This window comes from Tamandua tetradactyla, chromosome 1 (genome assembly GCF_023851605.1).
Source record: "Tamandua tetradactyla isolate mTamTet1 chromosome 1, mTamTet1.pri, whole genome shotgun sequence".
In the NCBI taxonomy this organism is placed as follows: Eukaryota; Metazoa; Chordata; class Mammalia; order Pilosa; family Myrmecophagidae; genus Tamandua; species Tamandua tetradactyla.
Window position 1 is genome coordinate 151,801,773 of NC_135327.1, and position 22,897 is coordinate 151,824,669.

General features: G+C 37.6%; 2 protein-coding genes and 1 pseudogene across 5 annotated transcripts in view; 2 read left to right on the forward strand and 1 right to left on the reverse strand.

Annotated features, from left to right (window-relative positions):
• Positions 1-6,744, forward strand: part of IFRD1 (interferon related developmental regulator 1) — a 23,890-nt gene extending 17,146 nt beyond the window's left edge. For both annotated transcript variants that reach the window (XM_077170470.1, XM_077170547.1), the window contains exons 9-12: positions 403-537; positions 3,401-3,529; positions 3,951-4,046; positions 6,427-6,744. In XM_077170470.1, the coding sequence (XP_077026585.1) occupies positions 403-537; positions 3,401-3,529; positions 3,951-4,046; positions 6,427-6,516 (450 nt within the window). In that variant the 3' untranslated portion in view covers positions 6,517-6,744. The remainder of the gene's footprint in view (positions 1-402; positions 538-3,400; positions 3,530-3,950; positions 4,047-6,426) is intronic.
• Positions 5,872-6,278, reverse strand: LOC143679343 (small ribosomal subunit protein uS8 pseudogene; annotated as a pseudogene).
• On the forward strand, positions 6,567-20,603 carry LSMEM1 (leucine rich single-pass membrane protein 1). 3 transcript variants are annotated; one of them, XM_077170757.1, is made up of 4 exons: positions 6,567-6,676; positions 14,525-14,656; positions 16,333-16,461; positions 20,008-20,603. In XM_077170757.1, exons 1-4 carry the CDS (start codon positions 6,658-6,660, stop codon positions 20,136-20,138), a joined length of 411 nt encoding a protein of 136 aa, XP_077026872.1. In that variant the 5' UTR covers positions 6,567-6,657; the 3' UTR covers positions 20,139-20,603. The 3 variants fall into 3 exon arrangements, with proteins under 3 accessions (XP_077026872.1, XP_077026961.1, XP_077026788.1); XM_077170846.1 differs by lacking the exon at positions 6,567-6,676 and adding an exon at positions 6,861-11,748; XM_077170673.1 differs by lacking the exon at positions 6,567-6,676 and adding an exon at positions 6,861-11,643.
• Positions 20,604-22,897: the final 2,294 nt, after the last annotated feature.

The following is a 22,897-nucleotide window of genomic DNA, read 5'->3' on the forward strand; positions in this document are numbered from 1 at the left end:
TATTGTTATTCTGGAATGTGTGGCTTGAGGATTTAGGAACCAGAGGATAAAAGCTGTTTTAATTTTGTGTGTATCTGTCTCTCACTAAGCTTTGCAATTCCAGTAATGTTTTGCATATTGTAAGTGTACAGTAAGTATTTGTTGAATGCATCTTCATATACTTGAAAAGGGAATGCTAATTGTTTTGTAGGTAATATATCATACAGTCAGCATTTCTGGGTGAAACTATAATATAATAATAAAATATAATTCCATCTGCCAGGATTTCTCAGCAGCTTTAAGATTCATGTTACAATATGGAGCACTGGATAGTTTCCAAGCTGGACTGTTTTTTATTAGCTCTAGAAGAGATTGAAAAGAAAAAATAAAGTAACAAACCAAATAAATTTTTTTTTTGACCAGGACTTTTTTTATGAAGACATGGAGTCTTTGACTCAAATGCTTAGGGCTTTGGCTACAGATGGAAATAAGCACCGGGCCAAAATCGATAAAAGAAAGCAGCGGTCAGTCTTCCGAGATGTTCTGAGGGCAGTGGAGGTAGGCATCTTAAGCACTTTGGTAGCTACTCATTTACTTTTAAAAAAAAAATCTTGCCTTTAAACAGACCTTTGTCATCTCCTTTTGAAAGTGTTTTGGTTTGCTAAAGCTGCTGGAATGCAGTATACCAGAAATGGATTGGCTTTTTCAAAGGGGATTTATTAAGTTACAAATTCACAGTCCTACGGCCATGAAAATGTCTGAATTAAGGCATCCAGAGAAAGATTTTGAAAAAAAGCCAATGATGTTTGGGGTTTCTCCTCTGTCACTGGAAAGGCACATGGTGACATCTGCTGTCCTTTTTTCCTGGTTTCTGGTTTCAAATGGCTCTCTCAGCTCCTGTTTCCAGGGGCTTTCATTCTAAAGTGCCTGTGATTCCGTACTTAGCTTCTCTGGAGCAGATTCTGGGTTTCATCTCTTAGCTTAGCATCTTCAGACATCTGTGTCTTTGTTACATCTCTCTGCTCCCTGTGTCTCTGAGCTCACTCTGTGATCTCTTTTAAGGACTCCTTAAACTAATTTAGACTGCTTCGAATGGGTGGGCCACTTCTCTGCGGGAATAATCTAATCAAAGGGTCCCACCCACATGTGTCTGCACCCACAAGATTGGATTAAAAGAGCTTTGCTTTTCTGGGGTATATAAGTTTGAAACTGGCATAGAAACCCAAGTGCTAATAACTGAAATAATAAAAATTCAGCATCTTTATGAGTTGACTGATACTTGAATCCTTTCTATAGCCCTATAACTTCCTCCTCAGTTTAGAAACCTTTAGGGGATAAGATACAGGGCTGAAGTGAGCTCAGGATAAAGGCTTTCTCACTCCGGAGAATACTAAACTCCTTTGCAATTACTTTTGGTTTGCTAGGTAAGAAATATTTCTTGACTTAAAAATGTAAATTTCTTTAGTTATTTCTATCTGATATAGCAACATGTCCTAGATTTTCTGGATTAGACCTGATTGCAGATTTTCTCTTTTGATGCATCCTGGATAATAAATGATAAGGGTCAACAGGACCTGACAGACCCCAGTGAGCCCATCAGCTTAGGCCAGCCTCAGCATGTAGCAGTGATTATTCTGAGAAAGACACAAGTGAAATCTCAACTTGCACCAGATTTAAACAGGCCTCTTGTCCAAGTATCGTTCAGGCACTGCTAAAAATGAAAGTCCTCTGATTATTTCATACTCCAGTTCTATAGTGATATACTTTCTCAAGCCTTACCCACCTCCCTCCTCTCTGTCCCAGGATTAAAGTTTTTCTTCCCTTTTACTGTTTCTGCAGCCTCTGCTACAACACACTTGATGAAGAAATACCTATTCTGAGAGCTTTGCTAAGTGTTCTTTTCTCTTTGTTTTTACTGAAACCTAGCTTTCAGGACCCCCCTTCCATGGATCTTTTAAATGAAGGTTGTTTGACACAGAGGAGAATTACACAGTTTATCTTTTGCATGCTGCTGCTGCACCATTTCTCTTAATCCAAAAAAAATCCCCCTTGAAACTCATTCATTCCTCAAATCAGCAAGCTTTGACAAAGTTAGGTGCTTCCACGTACACAATTTTCTTATTTCAGTTCCATGCCAGCTCTTAAGCAATAGCACTGTTTTTTTAAGGAAAAATGGGGACAAAAGAAGTAAAGAATAGCAAGTAGCAAAGCTGGAATTTGAACCCACTGTACTGTGCTTTCTTTCAGCAGGGCTAAATGCTGTAGATGGGTCAAGTAAGACAGAGTCAGAAATATCTATTGGAATTTTCAAGAGGTTGTTGGTGACCTAGCAGTTTCAGTGGCATGATGGGATAAAAGCCAGATGAAGTCGATTAAAGAGTGAATGGGAAGTGAAGAAGTAGTGAATGGTGTGCGTCAACCACTCTTTTTTTAAAAAGCTTATCTGTAATGGGCAGGGGAACATACCTGTTGATAGCTGGAGCATGGTGCTAGATTGTGGGAGATATTAAGAGAGAGCCTGTGGGAGAAGGAACCATAAAAAAAAATATGGTATAGGTATGGATATCACCATTTTACAGGCAATGGAACAGATTAAAGAAATCACATTTCTTGTCAAAGTCACAGGCAGGGTGAGTGGATATCCATGTAATTCTAGAATTTATGTTTTTTCCAATCATTATATACTGTGTCTGCTGGAAGCGAAAGGGACTGAGTAGATGTGGGGTAGGCAGCTAGAATGGTCTTGCCCCTTCACCTTTCTTGAAGGCTCCATCACCTTTCTGTTGTCTCTGTCTAGCAGCTATTCCCTTTCTGCTTGTTCTTCCATATTCATGATTTCATCAAAGAATTGAGCAGCCGGTTTTCTTTTCGTACCCAAGTTCCATGACCTTTCTGGGTGGTTTTACGCATTTGGAAAACCATATCCTCTATTTGTTCTAGAGACTGTTACTTCCATTTCACTTGGACCACTCTCTCATAGTTATACCTTAGGAATTGTTTTCTGGCAGAATTTTCAACTCTGAAATCTTTAACTCTGATGTGACTTCTCTTTTTCTTAATAATCCTACTCCTTGGCCTCTTGGAGATTTCTAGTGGCTGGGACCCTATATGACTCTTGAAGTTTGTCAAGTGCTGTTGAAATTCTTTTTAAAAAGTCACAGCAGTGTGGTTTTGCCATTACTATGTATCCAAACTCAGTTGTGCCTTTAAGTCTGCCACAATCAGACAAATTCTGTACCCTTACGTATAGAATGGCACCTTTAATAAATCTGTACATATCTCAGGTATGGAGGTTTCACTTGAAACCATGTTGTTAATTCATCTTAACATTTATATGTCTATTTAGAAATTGTGTTTACCTAAATTCTTCTCTTTGGGCCGTTTTATTACTTCCTATAATTTTGATTCTTTTGTTGACTAGGAACGAGATTTTCCAACAGAAACTGTTAAATTTGGTCCTGAACGCATGTATATTGATTGCTGGGTAAAAAAACATACCTATGATACTTTTAAGGAGGTTCTTGCATCTGGGATGCAGTATCACTTGCAGGTAAATGAGTGACATACTTTCTATTTTTGCTTTTAAATTAGGAAGCAGTTTTGAATGTCATTTAATTGGCTTTTGAATATCCAGAAAACAGTACCATAAATCTGATTTTGAAAGTAAAACTGAATAAATATGAAAGTGAATTTTTTGTTTTTTTAGTTGTGTAAGTCTGATGGACCACCTTTAATTTAAACCTCTGCTATTGATGTCCTTATGTAAAAGCAAATAGCTTGGCATAGCTTTCTTGGATTCAAGGCATTGAAAGCAATTTGGTCCCATACTGAAAAACAGGAAATAAGTGAGCTTAGCCTAGTCCATATTTGAAGGTTCCACATAACTTCTTTGAGTCAGATTCTCTTTATGTATTGAAAAGTCCTATGATATTTAATACTGAATCTTAGCACCTTTTTCTGTTTTACATAAGTCAAATGAATTCCTTCGCAATGTATTTGAACTTGGACCCCCGGTGATGCTTGATGCTGCAGCTCTTAAAACAATGAAGATTTCTCGTTTTGAAAGGGTAGGTTTTTTTGTTGTTGTTGTTAGTTTTTTTTTTTTATTGGGTTTGTTTTTGACCAAAACTAAAGGCACCAAAGAAAAGTGGTGCCAAAGCTTTGATCCTACCAGGTGACAGGCATTCTGTCCAAATGTGAAATTCTAGTTTTTCATGATATTTGAAACATAGAATGGCTATACTGAAAATGCAGAAGCATTTAGATTGTGGGAGGTTTTCAATGAAAAAAATTTTACCCATGAATTCTATAATCTTAACACAGAAGTTATTTTTCATTTTTTTTTCCTTTTATTCAGTGGAGTTTTGATATTTAAATGTAAGTATTTATATAATATTTCTTTTGTATCAGATGTTGAGCCTACTTCATGTCTTCATTTCTAAAATCACTAAGTGATCAGAGTTTGTAACATTAAATAGTAATTAACATCATATTTTCACTTAATATTCCAAAAACTCATAAAAAAATTTTTGTTTTCTTAAATTGAGGTAATTTTCACATAACAAAATTAACCATTTGAAAGTGTACAGTTCTCGGTGGCTTTTAGTACATTCAGTGTTGTGCAATCATCACCTTTATTTTGTTCAAAAACGTTTTTATTACCTCAGAAGGAAATCCTGTACCCATTCAGCAGCCACGTCCCATTCCCTCCTGCCCCATCCCCTAGTAACCACTAATCTGCTTTCTGCCTCTAAATTTACATATTCTGGATAGTCATATAAATGGAGTTGACAATTAGGTGACTTTTTGTGTCTGGTGTTGTCCACTTAGCATGTTTTTGAGGTTTATCCATGTTGTAGCATGTATTAGTGCTTCATTCTTTTTATGGGTAATATTTCATTGTATGGCCATTCCACATTTTGTTTATCCAGCCATTAAGTTGATGGACATATGTATTGTTCCCACCTTTTGGTGATTGTGAATAGCACTGCTGTGAACATTCGAGTGCAAGTTTTAATTTGAGTTCCTGTTTTCAGTTCTTTGGGTATATATCTAGAGTGGAATTGCTGGATTATATGGTAATTCTGTGTTTAATTTAAACTTTTCCATAGTATCTGCACCATTTTACTTTCCTACCAGCAAGTTAAAGTATTCTCATTTCTCTACATCCTCCCCAACACTTTTTTTCCATAAAAAAAAAATTTCTTATGTCCATCCTGGTGAGTGTGAAATGCTTAATTACATTTTTATATTTGTAATAATTTTATGTCCACACAATTGATATTTAAAAACTCTTTTAAAATATTAACCTTTTTACATATTTGTTTTGTTTGAATTATTTCTTAGAAGAAATCCCCTGCATGGAATATAGGGCTCGATTGTAGTTTTTTGATATGTATTGGAAATTACCTTCCAAAGTTATTCTATAATTTTTAATGTCTCTAGCAATGAATGAAGACACGTGTATTACACACAGACTTGACAGCACTGGATTTTATAATTTTAAATATTTGATAAATAGGTATTAATATGACACCCCATCATTTTTTCCCTTTTTTTTCCTTTTGAAACATTTTGTTAAATTTGGTACATATGGGAAAGCAATTAGAAATATATAGCTCAACTCAAATCCCCTGTTGATTCAAGGAGGCAGCTTTATTTTATTTAAACACCTGGTCTTTATAATACTTTGTTTTAGTTGACAGCAGGCTGACCATTTTAATTCATATTGAGGCCCTTTATTTACGTTTTTCTTAATGTATTTGATTTTTTTCTTAGTATGGCATAGCCATTAATTGTTACATGTTTAAATTCCCACACTCAAATGTTGTTTTTGTGTGTATTTTACAAGCACTTTTTTCCCCACTAAGGCACTTTATATGCATGTATGTGTTACATCACTAGAAAAAAAAACACCCTGGATTTCCACCCACCCCCACCCATGTATTTTCCTCCTGCTTCCTCATGCTCCGTAATGCCAAGTGAGGTTGTCAGTACAATGAAACCGAACTGATGGGATGCAGAGCAGATTATTTGCCATTTTTCTTAATCTTTTGAGTTGTACATCAAATCTGGGATTGATCATTCCATACTTGTGTAACCTGCCTGTGAGGTCCACAATTTTCCCAGCTCTGGAATCAACAATGATTTCAAATTCCCCAGTGTAAACATGCTTCATCATCACAATTAGAAACTGGACAGTGACTTTGGTGCACAGCCTAAAAGGAACCTAGTGTTTGGCTGTTCTTGGCATTGTTAATGCTCTTGATGGCATCAGCCAGGACATTGAGACACACCATTATGGTGGTATGGAAGGATGGCCAGAAAGAGCATTTAAAATTTTTGTAGTGTCAAATTAGTGTTTGTTTCCTTCGTGATTTTTTTTTTCTCATTTTGTAGGAGTATAAGCCTCAGTGACCCACACGTATTTTCCTTTCTTCATTTCAGCATTTATATAACTCTGCAGCCTTTAAAGCTCGAACAAAAGCTCGAAGCAAATGTCGTGATAAGAGGGCAGATGTTGGAGAATTCTTCTAGATTTTCAGCACTTGAAGACTTTCTAATTTCCTTTTGAATTTTTTTTTGTTGTTAATTTCTAATGTATTTAAACTCTTGATAGTTTTTATCTTGGGATGAACATAGATAACTTGTAGTAGGGCTTATATTACTTATAATTTAATGTACAGTATTGCAAATGGTGAGTTCTGATTATTAAGTATTCTTTGTAAATAGAATCGGTAAACATGAATAAAGTGTTTGGTCATATTCTGTTTATGAAGAGAAAAAATCTTTTTTCATTTTATTTCTCATAATGTAAAAAGCTATTATAAAAGGTTAAATTTCTAATACTATAGTTGTCAGAAATATTGATTTATAATGATGTATACATACAAGGTATAAAATTATGATCTTAGACAAATGAGTTCTGGATACACTTTTTGGGAGCATGTTCCTCTGAGAAAGCTGCTGTATTTTAAATTTTAATTGGAACATAGTTATTTTAATTTTGTCACTGGGTTGGACAAAAGGAATTAGACCTTGAGTCCTTGCAGCTGCACTTAAAGGCAATTTCAGTTCACCTATTGGGAGTTCATGATGAATTAGCATATGCCGGAAAGGTTGCTAACCTTAATCTCCAAAAGCCGTTAATTACTAATTTTATCTGCTGTGCAAGACATTGTGCTCTTTACTTTAAAATAAAAGATCTTTTCACACTTAGAGTGTTTAGTTTTTAATAGAAGAAAAATATTATGGGTTTAACATAGAGCATTCAAAATGACCAAGCCAGGTAGGGAGGGGGTGAGACAAAATCTTCATTTGCATATCTGAAAACACATTAAAGTAGCTGAAAAAATGTAGCAATATGTAATTGGTATTCAAGTTACTGACTTAAGTAGCTGAAAAAATGTAGCGATATGTAATTGGTATTCAAGTTACTGACTTAAGGATGCTGCTGCTTGGTTTTCCCATGAGGTGTTTTTTTTTTTTCATTTTAAAGAAAGTTGTAAGCATGTTGACTGATTTAATTACTGATATTACTATTAAATTTGTATAGTACCAACAATATCTACAGTTGAGAATTCATAGACTTGTTTCTTTGATATTCTTACTGCAGAAAACAGTGATAGAGGGATGGAGTGAGGGGTAGAGAAGTAGGTACCTTTTAGAAAGAAGTAGCTAGGTATTTTCCAAACTAATGTTCTTCTCCCACGTCCCTAACTCCTGGAAGGTCTGATGTGTTCCCTGCGTGAAAATCTTTGGCTGGCTTATAGTCACTTGCTGATAGGAGGGTGAGTTTCATGTTTCGGTATAGTAGAATGGAAAACAGATTTGGAATTTCTGACTTAGGTTTGTGTGTTACCACCTCCTTATATTCCAAATAGGTTAGAACCATGGGAAGGAAATTGTGAAGTGTTTTTCTAAGTTTTAAAATACATATATGTATACATATTTTTGATAAAAATGAATTTTTGTTAATGAGATATACATGGTTCAATAGTACTTCAAGGCTTATAATGAAAAAAGTTAGCTTCCTGCCCATTTTTCTACTCACTCATTTCCATCCCAGGGGACATGTAGACTTCAAGTTTTTCTAGCATCTTGGTTTCAGGTTTCTAAATAACACGCTTATAGCTCTGTATTCTAGTTTGCAAGCTGCAGGAATGCAATATACCAGAAACAGAATGGCTTTTAAAAAGGGGAATTCAATAAGTTGCTTGTTTACAGTTCTAAGGCTGAGAAAATGTCCCAATTGAAACAAATCTATAGAAATGTCCAATCTAAGGTGTCCAGAGACAGATAACCTTGGTTCAAGAAGGCCGATGAAGTTCACAGTTTCTTTCTCAAGTGGAAGCACACATGGCAAACACAGAGTCTCTCTCATATGGAAAGGCACATGGTGAACATGGTCAGGGTTCCCCTTTCATCTGGAAGGGCACATGGCGAACACCCCGTCATCTGCTAGCTTCTCCTGGCTTCCTGTTTCATGAAGCTCCCCTGGAGGCATTTTCTTTCTTCCTCTCAAAAGGTCGCTGGCTGGTGAACTCTGCTTCTCGTGGCTATGTCTTTCTGCTCTGCTCTGAATCTCATTCTCCAGAATGTTTCCTCTTTTATAGGACTTCAAAAACTAATCAAGACGCACCCAAATGGCTGGAGACATGTCTTTTACCTAATCCAGTTTAACAACCACTCTTGATTAAATCACATCTCCAGGGGGGTGATCTAATTACAGTTTCAAACATACAGTACTGAATAGGAATTAGAAGAAACAGCCGCCTTTACAAAATGAGATTAGAATTAAAACATGGCTTTTCCAGGGTACATACATCATTTCAAACCAGCACACTGTATTTCTTAGTTTTTTTTACTTTTAGACATTTGTCAACTCCCTATGAAAATGGGGGTGAATTTGTCTTTTTAACCTTTCCCATCCTCAAAAAATTTTTATTTTCTGGTTAAATCAGCAGCTTTCTTTATATTACAACCATATTTATATGTTCACTCTTGAACTCGAGTGTTTACATTTCCATTCCTGTAAAACTACTTCTGGAGTTAACAATTGTCATCTTATTTCTTGGATTTATATGCACATCACTAATTCTTCTCTTTCTTGGATTTATACACACTTATCACTAGTTCAATCCAAACAGTCCCAAATAGATTTGTGAAACTTCTGATTCTGTTTTCCATGTTGTCAAACCCTTATAATATGTTTCCTTCTTCAGTCCAATTTCTCATCCTAGTGTACTTTTGTTTTCCTGAGATCTCACTTTATCCTGGGGGTTTGTTTTCCTCCCTTCATTTTTCCTTTCCCTTAGTTTGGATCCCACATTTCCTGGATCTTTGGTCTTCTCTGTTGATATGGAGCACTTATTTCATTAGCATTCTGGGAATTGATGCATGAGAGGGACAATTATTTATTTATTTTTTAATTAGAGAAGTGGGTTTACAAAACAATCGTGCATGAAATACAAGCTCCCTGTACACCACCCCAGCACCAACACCGTGCATTGGTGTGGATTATTTGCCACAACTGATACTACATTTTAACAACTGTACTATTAGATATTTTTAAACTTAATTTTTCTGAGTAACAGTTTGCCGGGTATAAAATTCTAGGTAAAAAAATCAAGTTTGGAATTTTGAAGACCTTGTTTCATTGTTTTCTAAAGAACAATAAAACAATAAATAAATAAAAACAAGAAATAAAAAACAGTAAAGTGATACTGAGATGCCTGATGAAATTTTTATTTCTAAATTCTAGTGATTTTTTTTCCTTTCTTGAAGTTCTTAGAGTCTATGTTCTAAAATTGCATGAAATGTGCTTTGGTGAGCTTTTTAATTCCTCCTCCATGCCCCCCGTCTCCAAGTTTTCTTTCTTTTGGAACTCCATGAAATTCATTCTTGTGGTTTTTGTAATTTTTAATACTAATCTGCCTTTTGGGAGGCAGAGGAGATAAGTGTTTTAATTGGCAACTCTGCTTAGTAAATAGAAATGGGGCCTTTTATTCACAAAGCTAAAGAAGATCGCTAGACAAAGATTATTGGGGATTCAGTGTTTAAGAATGCTTGAGGAAAAGAAAATGCATGAATTTTCTTGAAAGTAAGATTGGTGTGTGATAGATCAATTGTTTGCTTGATTTTTGGTTAATCTTGCTGGTTTGAAGGAATTTAAATGGTCCCTGCCTCATAAGCTTTTCATTTTGAGGCTCAAGATCAATTTTGAAGCAGTATTTGTGACTCGTCTTTGATGGCATTTACTGAATTTCCTGGGAGTTGAATCTAGATATGGCAAAATAGAATGTAAGAAATATTTGGAAATGTCCCCAGATTGAACATATGAGAATATTTTTGTCTGTGACCCAAGCTCTATCAAGTGCATAATAGCTAAAATGAGGTAGATTATCTTGCTTTGATCTTAAGTAGTTCTCCAGATGTCTAGTCACAAACTGTAAGTTTCTTGCCCCTCATGGGGTAAAAGTATGGTTGAATTCAGCTCTGCCACTTGCTACCTGTGTTTCTTCAGACAAATTCCTTAGTTCCCATTTTCCTCATCCCTAAAGAGGGGGTTAATACTTCAAAGATGTAAGATTACAACAGAGAAAAAACATGGGAAATGCTCAAAATGACGCTAATACTGCTTCAAAGGACAGATATTTTAAGACAGACCAGGTAGTTGAAAGATTCTTTTAACTGGCCATGATCATTAAAATAATAGCTAATACAAAAAAATTATAGTTAACATGAACATTTTCACTCTTCCGAGAAATTTGGCATAGTTCTTTTTGAGAAAACATTTGCTAGTTCATTGTCTTCTTCCTTGAATTTGTCCTTTTCCCCAAAAGGAGTGTAAGATCCATACTGAATATAAGTGTAAAGGACATTTTGTGAAGCAAACATTTTTTAACTGAAGTGAAAAATGTTTCAAGGATGAAAAATGACCTCCTAGTCCTGACAATGGAAGTTAGGATTACAAAGGACTGCATATTCGTTTACAACCTAACTCAGCATCCTGCTGGGATCTCACAGATTGTAGCATCTTTTACGCTCGCCAGAGGGCAGAAGCTCCTTGGCTTGTATATGAGGGAGTCGCACAAGAGAAGGAAATGACTTTACTGAGAAAGCAGGATGCACAGAAGCTCACAGAATAAAGCCTTAGAAAAGGAAAGAAAGTTGATGAGACAAAGGGCTGTCACCTACGGAGTAGGTGGGTCTGTAGCCAGGCGATCTTCCTACTCAGACTGTCTTGTAGCTGCTGAAAACCCTAGGAGACCTCTGACCTGCCATCTGTTATGATTTTATTCTGTCCCTGTTAATTGCTGTTCTCTGGTTAAACTGGAGTTTGGTGCAGGTTAGTTGTCATAATGACAGCTCCTTTCTGCTGCAGGATATTCATATACGGGAGCCTTGGCAGAAGTGCTGGAAATGTGGTGTCGACTTACATAGTAGCTTCAGCCAAATAAGGACATGAACTTTAGTCCAATACGAACCTCATCAGTTACCAATTGAATCAGGGCATGGTGGGGTTTTAAAAGAATAGTTTCAGAAATATATTAAGTAAAAATCTTATTTATAAAGTCAGTATTTGGAATCTTATACTGTTTGGCCAAAATGAACACTAAATGTTGACGAACAGTTTCATGCTGGGTTGTGGACCTTATAGAAGTACCCGTGCGCTGAAGGAAAGCAAAGAAAGAACTACAGAATTGGTACAGAATTTTGTTGTAGGTGCTACTGAAAAGTAACCTAGCAGGCAAAGTTCACATTTTTGTAAGTAATTTGCATGCTATTACTCTACTGAGAGTCCTTTATGGTCCTTAAGGCTGGGAAGTTTCTGTTGCATGTTTTAAATTTCTAATAGAAATTATTTAAACTTGATCTGAAACTTTACTTTCTAAATTTACTTCTTTGAAATAGAATTAAAGAACCATAACTCACTTATTGACGCTTCCTATTAGCTTTGAATTAAGCCCTGCTCCAAAAATTACTTCATGATAAGCAATACTATGTAAGTTATTTCTGTGGTTTGATACCAAGTACCTGTGGGGAAAAAATAAAGAGCAAAGCGATTTTTCATAGATTGCTATTATTGTCAGGATATTTATTGGTAGGTAGTTAAATTCTTAAATGGCAGAAAGAATCAGCAGTTAGCACTGATCTAAACAGGAGGAAAATGAAATTACTTACACATTTCAGCTCAAAGTATTAGAAAGGTTCTTTTTAAAGAGTGCTGCTTCAGTCAACCTTAGTGAGCAAAATGCACAGAAGAGGTGGGAAGGAGGGTCGCGACATAGATTGCAGAATTGCTAGTGACACTCTGGCTTCTCCAGCCTGGGTGGTTGCTCCCTGATGCCCTCATACAGAGATGCCAAAGATAGAACAACCGGTGTCAAATAGCTGTGGGTCCCAGTTTTAGGGCCATGTGATCTTGTATCCATTTACTAGCAGCAGAGTCATTTGTAGGCTCTTGGCCATCACGAACCACACCCAACTCAGTTTCCTCTTCTAGTTCTTTATATTTGCACATTGCAGTTAATTAAGAAAACATATTGAAATAGCTCCCATTTACATTGTGGTTACACCTCAACGAAGAAATTTTCATTCAGAGCCCTTCATAGCTCACTCTTGCCTGTTGTCTCAGTTCTTTTGGATTTGATATTGCATTGAATCACTTTTTGAATAGATAGGAAGCCAGTAATTTGGAGATTTTATAAGCCTTATTACTCTGAAGTCTGTGTCTGTAGCTATGATTTTCTAGCTAATCTTCTGCTTTGTAAACACTGATTGAGCCTCAATATGAAATTCAAGCAATAGTACTTATGTTTCTGAAGGGGAAGCTAAGGCTCAAGGGGATTAAGTCAGAGATCCAAAAATGAACCATGCGTCAGACCCCAAACCTAAAATAGAAGCTGTTTTTGGAAGGATGATTTTATGATGTGACACATACAATCTTTATTTCTTGTCAAATACTAGTATTCAGGATAATATAGTATATACAGTATAAAATGTTCTGAGAGGATACTTTAGGAATGTGTTAAAACATATTTGGGCTTTACTTTTATCTGTGAAAGAATAAGATTTGATCTGTCTCTAAGACCCTTCTAGTCTATTTGCTACTGCTGCCTTCTTTGTTTCCTTTTTTAAATTATCACTTCAAATCATTCCTTTAGAAACCCTCTATGAAGCATATTTGAAGTTGAGTCATCAATCTAAAATGCTACAGTACTAACTTATTAAAAATAATCAGGAAATTGTGTGTTCCTGTTAATTAATATTTCTGGATAAGTGAAATACCCTTTTAAGTTTTAACTCTGATTGAAAAAAGCTTAATTACTTAGTCCATGACTTTTAAAACTCACTATTTTTCTTAGCTAGGTCTGGGAACACATATTCAACAAGTATTCCTAGTACATTTTAGGTATTGTGAAATTTCTGGGTTTTACTTTGAATTTAGACTGCAGTTTAAACTGTTTAGTAAAAAACTGATACTTTTATTCAGATCTTCTAAAGGCATACTAATTTTTTTCTAAATTCAGGGTTTTTTTGTTTTTTAGCTCAAATCATATTTCTTTTCATTTATAATTGGTTTTACAGGCAATAAAAATGGCAGCAGAAAGTAAATAATGTGTTGTCACCTATAGACTCAAAGTTTATTACACTCACTTTGCCAGAGTCTACACCCAGAGAAAGGACTTTTACCCTCAGTCTTATTTCCATGTACTTATTAACTGCCTGAAATTCTTTTGAAAATCATGAGATTTAAATCCTGAAGAAATGAACATTTTAGGTGTTTTAATAACATTTATCATCAGGCCCTAGGCATTTGAAAAAGAATAGAATTGTTCTCTGCCTTCAGGATTGTTAAGTCTATTGGGGAAGTCAAAGATGTAAGCAAATAGATGTAATAAAATATTACAGATGCTCTGATAGAAAAGTGTACAGGAAGCAGCAAGGGCCTGAAAGAAATAGGAGATACCTGTTTCATATCATATTGAGGGAGAATTATAGAAATTACAGTTTTATATTAAAGCCTCATGCAATTAAAGTGGTCCATAGTAATAATTTCTACTCAGAATCTATGTGGCCATAGCCCAACAGGTTAAATTTTATCTTTATATATATATATATACATAGGCTTGTACAAACAATTTGAGGTATCTCACCAGAATACAAGCAATGTGATGAAAGACAAAAATTAAAAAGTCAATTACAAAATAAAAAGCAGTCCTGGGGGAAAAAAAGAGGCAAAATTGAGAGATATGAGGAGAAGAGAGCATGTGCAGAGAGAATAAAGTGCTATACAGTTCTCAAAATTGGGCCACACATTTGACTCTGAGCAAGCAAAGCAAAAAGAACAGTGATAAGGATGTCCATAAAAGGAAATAATTTCTTCTGGACAAGCAAACCTTTTCTAGACCTTCAGTTTGAAAATGATGGTTATGGGAAGTTCTGTGTATGCCAGTCCAGCTTTCTACTGGCTATGGCTGTTGTGAAGTTGAGATCCCAGCCCAAGCTTCTCATGTTCAATGTCTCTGTTTTCCTCCAGGGACAATGAATCATTCTTTCCAGGATGCTGATTCTTGTGACTTTCAGGAAGATGGGAAGCTTTATGTTGTGGATTCCATAAATGACTTGAACAAACTAAACCTGTGTCCTGCTGGATCACAGCATCTGTTCCGTATGTGTGCCCGTGATGGCCTGGCCACCCTGCCTGGTTTCTAGGTCACCAAAAATAGCAAATGGCTAACCTGGATGTGGGGGTGGGGTGGGGGGTGGAATGGCTTGGCACAAGACATGCTATTTATTATTAGGCAATTTTTGCTTTTGTTCTTTAAATATTGGGCAGAATTATGGGCTTTCTTGGCTCCTAAGCAAAGTTTGACCTCTTGTCTTCAGAAGTTGTGAGAAGGCCCTGTGGAGTTTCTGTCTTTGGAAAAGGGTGGGGGCTGCAAAGCTGGGCTCCCAGATCCTTGCACACCCCTCTTGGCTACTGGGCCTTTTAGTAACCTCAGCCAGGTCACCAATGATGCCCATTTTTCTAGAGGAGTCTTATTTTATAGGGGTTGCTGAGAAAAATGCTCAACACATTCACCTAGTTTAAAAAGAAAATTGAAATTTTGGGGGGCAAAAAGTCAACTTCATTTTCTACCTAACAAAATGTCCCAATTAAAGGGGAACAAAATCCTATTCAATATTAAGTATGTATCTTGCTCCCTAAATATTATAAATAAGGTCTACTAGATCATTTTGAGTCCCCAACTTTTCTAGTTTAAACGCTGACATTCAGACACTGGAGGTAATTGCCCACTTAACATTTGTTTCATATGCACTCTAAACTCTATTGTCTCTGCTTTTAGAGCTATCATTCACCTTCTAAATCCTTTCTGAGTTCTCATTTTTTTTCCTTCATTTTAATATGCTCTGATTTTCACCTGTTTTTATTGTAGTCAGCCTCAATAAAAAGTAGAAGTTTGGGTGCCAGCCTATGACTTTGCTTTGAGGAGGGTGACACAGGAGGTACTTATAAGGCACGGGACATTAGCATCTACCTATCAATCCATAACATTCCTAGAATTGATGCAAAATAAGAGAAAATACAACAAAATCAGTTCAATGACCTCCACTTCCCTAGGTTTCCATATTTCTTATTTCTATTTAGTTGGGTGTTATTAGGTAACTGAGCCTTACACAATTTTAACCAAATGCGATAACTGATGGTTTAGATGAACTAAGCTGTTGCCTAAGCAGGATTGCATTCTCAGTTCAATTGCAAAACATTTTAAAGAACCTTGCTTCCAAACCATGTCCATTCTGAAAACAGCTTTAAGAAACCAAAAGATATCAGGGCCATTTTTAAAAAGTGGGTGGAGGCACAACATTATTCCTATTATTAAAAGAGTTCCCTGGAAAATATCCAGCGTTCAGCCTTCCATCCACAGTAGGTGTCCCACAGCTAGTTCTGTTTTATTCCCGGGTCATCTTGGGAAAAGGGCAAGAGAGCCTCCGCCACTCTTAACTCTTAACTTCTTTATTGCATCCCAAAGGAAAAATCCTTCTTTTTTTTTGCTAGCTGTTGGCAGCACTAACAATCTCCAAAGAAATTTTCTGAACAGTTCTAAGGAGATAACTTAATCCTGCTTATTCTCTGAATGCCCATATAGAAGAAGGTAAACTCTTTACAAAAAGCTCCCAGCTCAAAGGCATTCCTAAAACATAGGCCACTTTCCAAGGCAATCATAGGGGAAAAAAGGATGTATCCATTTAGAGTGTCCATCTGATAGAGGAGCACTGTTAAGTCCTGCAGACAGGTTGTTTGCTGAGGAGTTTTCGTTGTTGTTATTTGTTTCACATTAGCTCTAGAGGAGAAAATCCCAGTTCTCGGCACTAACCCGGGAAATGGAAGCCGCGGCCTGTTCTTTGTGGGGCTGATAATTATGCTGATTGTCAGCCTGGCACTGGTTTCCTTCGTGATATTTCTAATAAGTAAGTAACGCCGTCATGTTTTTCACTACTTGTTTGCAATTATTTCGTAGCTGGTTGTTAACTTTGCTCCTGTAACGAGTATATGCTTTCTGGGAATTAATGCTTAAACCAAAGGACAGGAAGAGCAAACACCTCTAAGGAGATGAGATCACGGGGCACAAGCCCACTGCCTAAGCCCACAGTGTTCGGAAGTTCACAAACTCAGACAAAGGCCATTGTTAAATATTTCTATAATGCATAAATTTCTCACTTGGGCCCCCCAGCTTCCAAATGATAGGCAGCATATTCTAACTAATTCCAAGTCTTCTCAACCCAATACAATGATTTCTCCATTCATTCATATCTATAACTCAGTCATAATTGGGTTTAAAACTCCCAAGTTTTTTTCACTTCCACCCAGTCCCAGAAATTAATTAGAAGAACCCAAGGGCTTGCATAAGGCCCCAGAGGCAGAGCTGGGATGTGATGAGGACAGCTTATTTCCTGTTTGACACTGCCCTGGCTCAGTTCCAAGCAGTCTTCTGCTCCAGATATAACCTACCCTGTCAGCCCTTGGCCTTGAGTGGCGGCCCAGGCTTTCCCACAAAAACTCTTCAGCCAAAAGTTCCTCCAGGTTTCAACCTCACCCTGAAACTTGTTGCTGCTCTCCCCTCCTCCTGCTTGTTGCCACCCCCATCAAGCCCACCAGTTTTCTCTCAGCTCACCCGTGAACCCCACTGGAATTATTTTGATTCTCTCCCATGTCATTTAAGAGGGAAAGGAGCCTGGAGTGGGGGTAGTCTTTGACACTGGCCTAGATCTACCACACTGCCATTTCATCTGCCCTCTCATGCTTTGTAGGCATTATAGCCTTCAAAAATTCTAAATGAGAAGTGGAGCCCATATCTTTGCCTTTAATTTAATTTCATTTCAGATTAGAGGAGTTATAGCTGGTGATGTCGGTGGAAGGGGGTGGGGACAGCAGAGTACAGCAAATACCTTTCACTGCTTCTGGCCCCTTTTCTTCCCCCAAGACCCCTTCCTCCTACCAGCTTAGGGGTCTTTATCTAGTTTGGGGGGGAGGGGGTGGCAGTGATGCTTTATTTCTTCTTTCTTACATCTAGCTGATGATCTTTTGCACTTAGAAGCTAAAGGTGAACTCTCCTGGCAATAACGGTGCCCTTGCATCTGGCTATCAATTGGGAAAGGGTTGGCAGCTGAACGTGCAGGCCTGGAAGGAGCACATGTATTATTATTCTGAAATTTCACTTCAACATACATATCATCCTGTCACACCCACCTAGGGTAATGATCAAGTTTAACTACTGGGAAATTCTAGGTATGCCTCCAGAAATGTGAGCAACCCAAAGGAAATTCTCTCTCCTCTCTGTCTCCATATATGTGGGATGATAAGTAGTAAGATAAAGGGGAATGATAATGATAAATGCTATATAGGGAGTGCTTACTCTGTCCCAGTTACTGTGCTAAGCGCTTGATTTATATTTGCTTCAACCTCATGACAGCTCCATGGTGTAGGATCCCCTAGTCCAATTTTATTGACCCTGAGAACTGAGCTCAAATATATTAATTCATGTGCCCAAGGTTACACAGCTAATACGTGCAGAATCAGGGCACAAAGATTCTCCTGCCTGACATCAAAGAGCATGAACTTTATCCCTGTTATTATACTCCTCTTGTGTAAATAGATTTATTTTATATTTGTCTCTAGCAACTACCTTGAGGACAAAGTCATAGTAACTAATAAACAGAAAGAAGATGTGAATTGGACAATTACTCTGTGCGAGACCCATTACATTCATTATCTCCAGTCCTTATTGTAACCCTCCAGGTAGTGCCTATTCTCTTTATTTTACTAATGAAAGACTAGGACCCAGAGAGTTTGTTTTCCAATTTCATCTAGCTAATAAGAGGCAGAGCTGGAATTCAAACCTGGGTCTCTCGAGTTCCAGAGCTCCCCTGCACTCCACTGCCTCTCCTGACATAATAACAAAGGCTTCCTGTGGTTTTCAAACAAACCTTAGCCCATTTTAAGGCCAGAGATGGCACACACATTTGTAAAAGAAAGAACTTGGCCTGTGTTCATTTTTAATAAGAAAACCTTTTTGCTATCAGTGAGATTCAATGCAAACCAGTGTTCTGTTAACTGGAGTACAAGAACTTGTTTTCTTTGAAAATCTAGCATTTTTCTGTAATAGATATAAGCCTATCTGATATCAGATTATAATCTTATTAAATTAAATTAAATAAATCTTATCAAATCTTATTAAATCTGGGCCTTCATGTTCTTGCCACAATCTTTGCCTTAAAGAGGAGTAACGGACAGCAAGAATGAATTACCATGGATGGGTACCTGCCCTGGTGGCAGTTTTGAGTGGCAAAGCAGTATATTAAAGAGAATGTTAGTTCCATGGGATGTTGTTGTTACCTTAAGGGAAAAAAAAAAGACTCTATGGCCAGATGAATTTGGGAGTTCTAGGTTAGATAATACGCAAGGTTTTTCTGGGTTAGTATATAATTTATTCTCTTGTTTGCAAATGGTACTCTTTTGCTTTGCATGGAATTTATTTTGAGACCAGTGTATTATGAAACACACATAGGCAAACATGGCTGGTTCTTCCTTCTTGTGTTTGTGGTAGGAATTTCCAAGAGGAAAAAGGATGCCACATGGCATGGATTTGCTTCAGTTTCATACTTTTTCCCAGAAGCAAGTTGTAGCTCTGCCTAGTTCTGCAGCAAAGCTCAATTAAACTCTTCCCTCATGTCTTGGACCCTAATTCAGCTGACACAATTTTTCAGTCACGAGGGAGAAGCAGCTGCTGGGCAGCCAATTTGTCCCAAGGCTGGCAGGTGAACTTCTAACATCCACTTTACCTTTCCATGTAAGTTTATCATCTAAGCCCAGTAGCATCTTAAACCACATCATACGTTTCTGAAGGATGTCTTTGAGAAATCCTGCCTGAACAGAAATGATAAGGAACTCCAATATAAAGCTCTGATTTTGAGCTGCATTTCTTAGAAATTTTAACCCTGGTGCACAGACTTCAAAGTGTTCCATTCCCTAAACCAGGGGTTCTGTTTATTTTGAAAACACTGTGCTTTTCCCTCAGAGGTGGTCTGAGGGGAATTTTTACAAATCCATTAAGGGCTGGTAATTCAGAACCAGCAGAGCTCTGTCAATAGGCTGAAACCCAAACTGTGTCAGTGCCTAAATGAAGCACGGAAAGCCTTCCGAGAATGGATGTTGAAATGGGATAACATAATGATCACTGCTGTGGGGATAATCAGACATGCTGGGGGCAACTTCCTTTGGTTGCTCACTGCTTTGTCTTTCTCAGCCGACATCTGTGTGCAATTGCCAAAGATAGTCTAGGCTGTACCAGGTCACTTGATCGGTAACTTCAGCCTTCAGTAAATCTAAGTCTCCTGAGCTTTTGGGTTGCCTGGGCTATCCGGGGAGGAGATTTGCTAAGAGCACCTTTCAGCTCTGATGAATCCTGACTCCACGTTCTGGAAATCGTGTAACCTGGTGTGTTTTCCATTTTGAAGTTCAAACAGGAAGCAAGATGGATGATGTGTCGAGAAGATTAACAGCTGAAGGAAAGGACATAGATGATCTTAAGAAAATCAACAGCATGATCTTAAAGCGACTCAACCAACTGGACTCTGAACAGAACTAAAATTCTCCTTCAAAAGTAACTGTTACTGTTAGGAACCGGGAAAGTGCATTTGCTTGGACAATAGATTATTTGGTTAGTGAACCCAGCCCTGGGACCTCCTTTTTGTGGCAGGGATGGGCGCAACTTCAAGGCATGGGAGTTTGGAGATAGCAGTCAGAAAGGAGGGAACTTGTCTCAGCCTCATTTAATGGTATGGTCCTTCAGCTTTAATGGGGGTAAGGGTGAGGGATATGAACAAGTGGCTGGCATGGAGGAGAACTGATAGTATGCAAGAAAACTTGGCTATTTACCTACAACTTCTCTTACAAAAGGAGCTTTGTTCTTTGTTATCAGAACCTACCCCGCCGATCAGGTTCATGATGCCTTGTGCACCTTCACAGATTCCTGTGAAAACCCAGAGAATAGGTCTAATTACTTGTGTCGAAGGGAACCAGATGATCATCCTCTTTAATAAAAGAGATTCTGTTCAGGTGTTTGGACTTTGACTCTTATTTTCTCAGGGACAGGGGATGGGTGAACTTCAGAGCATTATGGTGTTTGCTGGGGGAAATATGTGTGTGGTGGTGGAGAGGGAGGGTCAAAAGAAAGCTTAATTAATTGATTTAATTAATGTTTATTGAGCTCCTACTCTGTGCAAACCACCCTATAGAAGAAGTTTGAGTAGGGAAGAAAGGAAATGTACATAAATAAAATATAAGATGGAAGTGGTAAAGGCTCTGAGAGAAGAGCCAAGAAACTGTACTAGGAGTTCAGAGGAGAGAGAGGAGTCTGGTTGGGTGGGCTGAGCTCAGGGATGACAGAGGCCTTCATGGAGAAAATGGCTTTTGAACTAGGTCTAAAGGGCAGATCTAATTTTCTTCTAATAATATAATTATGTAAATTTCATTTACTTTGTCCCTGATGAAAAAATAATCCTTCGGCACTTGTTGATTAATTTCGAGGAAATCTGATCCATTTTGGCCTATACTAAAATAGCGTAGGAAATTGTTCATTTGGAGTATTTGGAAACCGGACTTATTTTAAGACAAAAAAATACATAGTATATGATATATGTGCAAAATAAATGAGTTTAAAAAGCACATCACTCTTAGAAAATCTTTTATTTAATATAGGTCTATTTGTGCAAGTCAACTAAAGAATATGTCATGATTCTATCATTCGAACTGATTAAAAATATTTGGGGTTACCCCAAAATTAAGCACACATGTACACATTTTACAACCATAATTGGTTAAAGAAGTAAATACTCTTTTATCCACTTTTGCACTCAGAAACATTTGTACTGCATACTCATTTTATAAATGGATAGATACTATGCACAACCTTTTTATTGGCTTTTTTCTTTTTTGCTTGGGCAGGCATCGGGAATCGAACCCGGGTCTCTGGCATGGCAGGTGAGAACTCTGCCTGCTGAGCCACCATGGCCCACCCCTTGCAGAACCTTTTTAAAATCTGAAGTTTGTTGTGTTTGTGTCAAATGGAAAATTCTTGTTGACTTGTTGACAAGCTGTGGCAAAATCACTTATCAGGATTTGTAACATTATTTCAGAAGCCACTGAGGATCTGATGTAACAACTCTTGAAAAACACTCGTTTCTTTCTTTTCACCTGCTTGCTCTTATTATGCTTCCCCCATTCTCCATAGCTGATGTATTTCATACACAGTAATAAAGAACCTTTATTCCCAGAAACATATTATCTTACAATATGAAGTATGGTCTGCTAGGCTGTTTTGGATCCACCTTTTATGGAGACGGCTCTGACCCTCTGACCCTCCACTGTTCACTCAGCTTGGAGGAAATAGACACCGTGGTTCCCGGTGCTTGGATTCATGGATTAAGAAGTTTCATTGAGTCTGCCTTAAAATGTTGGCTGTCTTCATGTAGCCTTATTGGAGTCAAACACAGTGGTTAAGAGCATGGGCTAAGAAACTCAGCTCCTGGTGCCACCAATTACTATAGCTTTTGAGGGAATTAACTAACCTCTTTGCCTCTTTATCAGTGAACTAGAATCCATAGTTAGAGAATCTTTTTTAAAGTATTGAGGCTTAAAAAAGTAGTAAATGTAAAAGGCTTATTACAGTGTCAGAAACAAGCAAGTAATAAATGATAGTTTTCGTTATATTTAATGTGGTTGGTGTGGCATAGTGGAAATAACTCACTACACTTAAAACTCTACTGGTGGGAATTTAGGGCCAAAATATTTTTCTGTTGTGCTGTTTAAGACCACACCATCCTGACTTCATCTGATCAAGGATGGTGGGATGAGAGCCTTTTAGCAAAAAAAATCCATTATGTTACAAGAGGTGACCACATAGGCAGAAACATTTGTTTCCCAAACGATCTAGTTTGAAGAACGTAAGGATCCACATTCACTTCCTTGAGATGCAGTCTGGGACCTGTTTCTCTGCCTTAACCATGAGATGAAATGCAAGGATACTAAGAGTAAGGCAAATGAGTAGAAAAAGAAATAGAAGGGACTGCTGAAGTAAGACATATTCTGATAGGAAAAGAAAAGCAAGTTTTGCACCATTCTTTGGATGTGTTCACTGGTAACAGACCTACGTGCATGCCTGTCTTGATGTTGTCCCCAGGATAGGAGGATACCCACATCTTCTGGCCCCAGATGCAATGCTACAGCCCTTCAAATTGTTCTGTCTTGGCAACCACCTGCAGGGGACCTGGCCCAGCCCTGTCCATCACATGCTGCAGTGACACCACGATGGCATTGGGGAGCAGTCTGGGACTAGGGAGCCTCGAC